The sequence below is a fragment of the Lepus europaeus genome, chromosome 12 (assembly GCF_033115175.1).
Source record: "Lepus europaeus isolate LE1 chromosome 12, mLepTim1.pri, whole genome shotgun sequence".
Classification (NCBI taxonomy): domain Eukaryota; kingdom Metazoa; phylum Chordata; class Mammalia; order Lagomorpha; family Leporidae; genus Lepus; species Lepus europaeus.
The window spans coordinates 84146968-84152734 of NC_084838.1; the positions used below are offsets into that span (position 1 = coordinate 84146968).

The 5767-nt window shown below is 62.3% G+C and overlaps 1 protein-coding gene across 1 annotated transcript; it reads left to right on the plus strand.

Annotated features, from left to right (window-relative positions):
- Positions 1-4058: 4058 nt before the first annotated feature.
- On the plus strand, positions 4059-5369 carry FOXB2 (forkhead box B2). Its single transcript, XM_062207089.1, has one exon. It carries the CDS (start codon positions 4059-4061, stop codon positions 5367-5369), a length of 1311 nt encoding a protein of 436 aa, XP_062063073.1.
- The last annotated feature ends 398 nt before the right edge of the window (positions 5370-5767 follow it).

The window sequence follows — 5767 nt, forward strand, 5'->3', positions numbered from 1 at the left end:
ACCTTCCGTTCCTCAGAGGCCGGCAGCAAAAGGGAGAATCCACGGAAATGGAGATGTACGCGTGAACCTGTGCCTTCTTCCTGGTACTGCCTATAGCCCTAGCCCTGGTGGTAACCTTCGCTCCTTCTCCCGCTGGGCACAGCTGTCCGCAGAAGCCTTGGGCAGGCCGGGGCTGGATCCGAGCTGAGAAGTGCCTGAGACCCTCAGGGACTGGGGGCTCCTGAAGCTCCACAATTTTTTTCTGCCAAATTTTACCCTCCTCCATAGAGCCAATTAAACATAACAAGACCTTGCATGGAACCCCTCTTCCTAGCAAAGCTTTGCCAACAATTGGCCTGAGGGGTAAACCAAATACTCCTGACATAATCACAGTAAGCCCGGAGCAATGAGTTGCCCGCCAGCGTCCTCAGCTCCAGCAGATATTTGAATAGTGTAGTCGTTTAAAAAAAAAAAATTACACACGGAAACTTGAAACCAACTGGTTGGTGCCAGGGTGGTTACATGATCTGTTTTTCTTAAATGGGTGTCTGCAGGCAGCTGGAGCGTGCGCGTTCCGGCCCCCGCCGATGCTGCTGCGCGCCTGCAAAACTTGCCCGAATTCAATCAACCTCCGAGAAAGTGGAGCGGGGAGTGAGAGCGCGCCCCCCACGGCGGCCGGAGCTCCGTGGCAGCGCCCAGGATTCCCCGCGGTGGCAGCAGGCTACCCCTCCCCAAACCCGTGCGCGCCAGGCGCTCCGGGTCTGCGCCCCTGACCTCAACCGCGGCTCGGGCTGTTGCGGCTGGCTGGGGCCCGGTTGGTGGGGACTGGTTTTTACCATTGCCATGTACACCCCAAACTCGGAAGCAGAGAGCTTCGGTCGGCCTCCGAGGCTCTGTTTCTGGTGCACGTTGCGCGTAGCCCGGCCAGGAGAACGCAATTGGTTCGAGGAGGCCGAGAGAATCGCCTGCTCTGCTCGTGCGGGTCTGTAGGCTGTAATGATCTTACTCTGTGACCTCGGCTCACGGCTTTAGGTTTCAGGGTTCGTGTTGTGCTTACAAAGCTTGTCCTGCGCGCACTTGAAGGTCTTCCCCGCCTCGCTCGGTCCTCAGAAGGCGCAGGGCCCACTTGCCCAAGGAGAATCGTCCCCGAGCTACCGCTAAAAGGGAAGCGCTTCTGTTCAGGGAACCCGCGGAAGAAACGTTCCCCTTGCCCGCGTTGCGCGTGAAATCGGGGCGCAGGGAATCTTTACACACTCTGCGCGCGGAACTCCCCGCGTGGAGCTCTCCGCGGCGATCTCACAGTGACCTGGGAGACCCCAGCCTCCTGGGTGAGGCAGGGCTCCTATATCTTCCTTCAATGGAGAAGGGGCGACCCGGCTTCAGCGGGTGCTGGCTGTCACTCCAGAAGTGGGCATCCTTGGACATCATCCGTGGCTTCACAAGGCCATTGCTCAGCTGTTTAAACAGCCTCAGCGGACCAAAAATCTCGAAGAAACTCCTTTGGCTGCAGGAAGCTTCCCAGCATAAAGTGACAGCAAAAGCATCCTCCTGCAAAGGGGTCTCCTTTCCTTAGGACCAGCCAGGAAGCTTCTCTCCCCACTGCCCCTCTCCCCCATACCGCTCGCCCACTTCCCCTTAACACCTATGCTGTTAGCCCAGGACAAGCTGAGCAAACAGCACCAGGCAGAAATCTAGCTTCCACTTCAAGATGGAAATCTTGAGTTTTTCTGCTCACTCACTGGGCACCCCAAGGGCAGGCATCCTCCGACTGTGCACCCAGTTCACCTAAAGCTCACAGCCGGGGTCACCAAGGTTGTAGGGTTATGGGTGGCCTCTCACGCAGCTGGACCCATGGCCTTCTGCCTTCCAGTCTCAGGCATGGAAAAGACGAAATCAAAAACAAGTTAGCCACAGTCTCCAACTGCTCTTTTCTTCTCAGATAACGGAACTGGAAAGGCCCCGTGAGAATTCCGCCTTCAGACACCTCATTTTACAAATAATGAAAATGAGACTGGGAGAGGGAGAGACTGATATTTGTTTTTAAATTGTGCTTTCCTTCCCAGCCTCGGGGTTAAGGTGGCCAAAACCAGAATGTAACTTCAGTTTGTCCCTGAGATCCAAACGCTATCAGGAGCCTGGATGCATGCAGAGCAGGAACCTACAGGCAGGGGGACCCCAGCGCTGGGGCTCACCAACCTTTCTCTCCCTAGGCACTGTGGATGGATAACTTGGGCTTTCTGTTTAATTATTTCTCTCTCCCTCCACATGCTAGGAATAATAACAAAGACTTCGTTTGGGCACGCCCAAGAGATGGGACCCCAATTTCTTCCATCCCCAGCTTAGACATCACCACCCCAGAGAAACCTCACTGAGCCTATTTGAGACCTGCGCCAGTGGAAGTGTGGTGGGAACTCCAGCCAAGTCCTCATTACCTATCCTAACAGATAAGAAAGAGCCGCTGTGACTATCAGTCTCATCCTCTAGACCTCGGGCCAGAGCGGGGAGCCCTGTCTTGTGCCTCCCTGTACCTGGCATGCAGGTGGCCACAATAAAACTGTGATGAACCTAGGTTCTGAGGAGCACGCCCCACGAGCTCCTCCCCATTCGCTCTTTCCTCCGACCCTCTGACCTTCCAGGCATCGGGTTTCTGGCAGAGAAGACGCCTGGAGTTCGAGGCGGTCTGGACTTGACCCAGAGTGACTATTCCAGAGAGAAGCTCAGGACTGGTAGGTGGAAAGAGGTAAGGGCGAAAGGCGGGGGGAGGAGAAGTCGCAGAAAGCAGTGTCCTGTACCCCTCTGCCGCGCAACGCGGCCCGGGTGGGGCGCAGCAGCCTGGAACGCACCAGTGCCCCGTACCCCAACTCCTGCCCCTAGCCTGCCCTTCCCGCCCCCCTACCAGGAGGCTCGAGGTGGGGAGCTGTGGAATGGGTGGCGATGCGAGGGGTGGGGGGCGCCCCAATGGATATGGAGATGGAGGAGGGGGCGGGGGCGCGGCGCCTTCTTGCCCCTCTTCAGCGAGAGACTCGGAGGCGGCGGCGACGGAGTCTCTCTGCCTCGGTCATGTGATAGTCTCGAAGCGCGAGCTGCGGGGGTCTCGGCGTCTCGGGGACCATTACAAAACGCAGCCAGGAGAGCGCGTGGCTGCCACAGCTTCCGCCTCTCCTGCTCAAGCCTTGCCCAGGAGAGCGGCGGCAGCTGCGGCGCCGACCGCTGAGCGCGCCCCGGCTCCCACCCCACCCCTCCCCGCCACCCGCACTCGCCCGGCTTTCGCAGACGTGACTCGGGCGTCCTGCTCCCTCGCCCCTCCGCGGAACCTGCAGACGCCACTGCTGCAGAAACCATCAAACTTTTTCCCCCGGAGCGGCCGCCCTGAGCTTGGCGTCTTCGATCCTGCCCTCTGCAGCGAGCCTCCGGAGAAAAGAGAGACGCAGCCTGCCCGGAGAGGAGCTTCCCACTTCTCTGCCTGCCTCTCCCCTCTAGGAAAGCTAGAGCTGCTGTGCACCACCGGATAAGCGCGAGGTCAAAGCGCAGTGCCCAGGGCTCTGCACGTCCCGCCGCCGCGGGCCTCCAGGACAGCGACCACCAACTCGGATTTCAAGGGCCCGGGTCTCGCAGGTTGGCCTGGGCATCCTTGGCCCAAGAGAAAGCTAAAATAATAATAATAATAATAATAATAAGTCGGTAGGAAGAAAACACGGCCCCTCGCGCCTCCGCTGCAGTCAGCTCCAGGGCTCAAGCTGTGCCGCCGGAGGAAGAGGCAGAGAGCGCGGCGGGAGAGCGGAATCTCCTGGCACCGCACGCCGGTGCGCGCGCCCGTCGGAGACTGTCGAGACCAGAAGTTGCGAGCGCGCACCAACCAAACTGACCCGAAAGACCAAGCGCGGAGACCCCAGGCAACCCGGAGAAGGCCGCGGAGAGAAGCCCGAGAGGGCCTGGGAGACGAGAGGGCCGAGTGGCGGGGCTGGACGGGCGGAGTGGGCGTGAGTGAGGCCAGCCAGGCCCCGGGAGCCGGGTACGGAGCGACGCTGCGGCCCACTGTGGGCCTGGGCCGGGGGGCCGCGGAGGAGGAGCCGGCGACGATGCCGCGGCCAGGGAAGAGCTCCTACAGCGACCAAAAGCCGCCCTACTCGTACATCTCGCTGACCGCCATGGCCATCCAGCACTCGGCCGAGAAGATGCTGCCGCTGAGCGACATCTACAAGTTCATCATGGAGCGCTTCCCTTACTACCGCGAGCACACGCAGCGCTGGCAAAACAGCCTGCGCCACAACCTCTCCTTCAACGACTGCTTCATCAAGATCCCTCGCAGGCCGGACCAGCCCGGTAAGGGGAGCTTCTGGGCGCTGCACCCCGACTGCGGCGACATGTTCGAGAACGGCAGCTTCCTACGTCGCCGCAAGCGCTTCAAGGTGCTGCGCGCCGACCACGCTCACCTGCACGCTGGAGGCTCCAAGGGCGCACCGGGCGCGGGGCCCGGAGGGCACCTGCACCCGCACCACCCGCACCATCACCATCACCACCATCACCACCACCACGCCGCTGCGCACCACCACCACCACCACCACGCCGCACCCCCGCCGCCGCCTCCGCCCCCGCCGCCGCCGCACATGGTGCACTACTTCCATCAGCAGCCGCCGCCCGCCCCGCCGCCGCCACCGCCGCCGCCGCACCTCCCGTCGCAGCCCGCGCCGCAGCCGCCCCAGCAGGCGCAGCCTCAGCAGTCGTCTCACCCCGGCAAGATGCAGGAGGCGGCTGCCGTGGCGGCGGCGGCGGCCGCGGCCGCGGCCGCGGCAGTGGGCAGCGTGGGGCGCCTGTCTCAGTTCCCACCCTACGGGCTGGGTTCGGCTGCCGCCGCTGCCGCCGCCGCGGCCGCGTCCACCTCCGGCTTCAAACACCCGTTCGCCATCGAGAACATCATCGGCCGGGACTACAAGGGCGTGCTGCAGGCTGGAGGGCTGCCCTTGGCGTCTGTCATGCACCACCTGGGCTATCCCGTGCCCGGCCAGCTCGGCAACGTCGTGAGCTCGGTGTGGCCGCACGTGGGCGTCATGGACTCGGTGGCCGCGGCCGCCGCTGCGGCCGCCGCCGCCGGAGTCCCTGTCGGGCCGGAGTACGCGGCCTTCGGGGTGCCAGTCAAGGCCCTATGCCACTCAGCGAGCCAGAGCCTGCCAGCTGTGCCAGTGCCCATCAAGCCCACGCCTGCGCTGCCGCCCGTGACCGCGTTGCCGCCGGCGCTCGCCGTCCCCGCAGCCTCCCAGCAGCCGCCCGCGCCTTCCACCGTGTGTTCTGCAGCCGCAGCCTCGCCCGCCGCCTCCCTGCTGGAGCCCGCGACCGCGAGCGCGGCCGAGAGCAAGGGCGGCTCCCTGCACTCGGTGCTGGTGCACTCGTAGGGGGTCCGGGGGGCCAGGGCGAGGGGCGCGTGTAGAGACGCCCGGCGTTGCGCTGCGCGAAAGCAAGGCCGGGCGCAGCGGCCAGGGCTGGCCTTTGCACAAAAGGACGGCCTCCAAACGGACGGCACACCCCAGAAGGGGCTTCTCCAGTGGTCTGAATAAATATAACCCTCTTGGTGTCTGTGTTTATACTATGTTGTACAGTCAGATGAATGAAAGCCAGTTTTCAGGTAAGAGTTCCTATTGTCGTTAATATTCTACTCGCTAAGTTATAGGGGTGGGGGAGGGAGGGAGCGAAGGCGATTAGGGAAGCCTTACTCGCTGGCAAAGTGGAAGTGGATTCGGAGCCTTTTTACCTGGAAGCAGCAGCAGGCGGGGCTAAACTCCCGGGGAGAAAT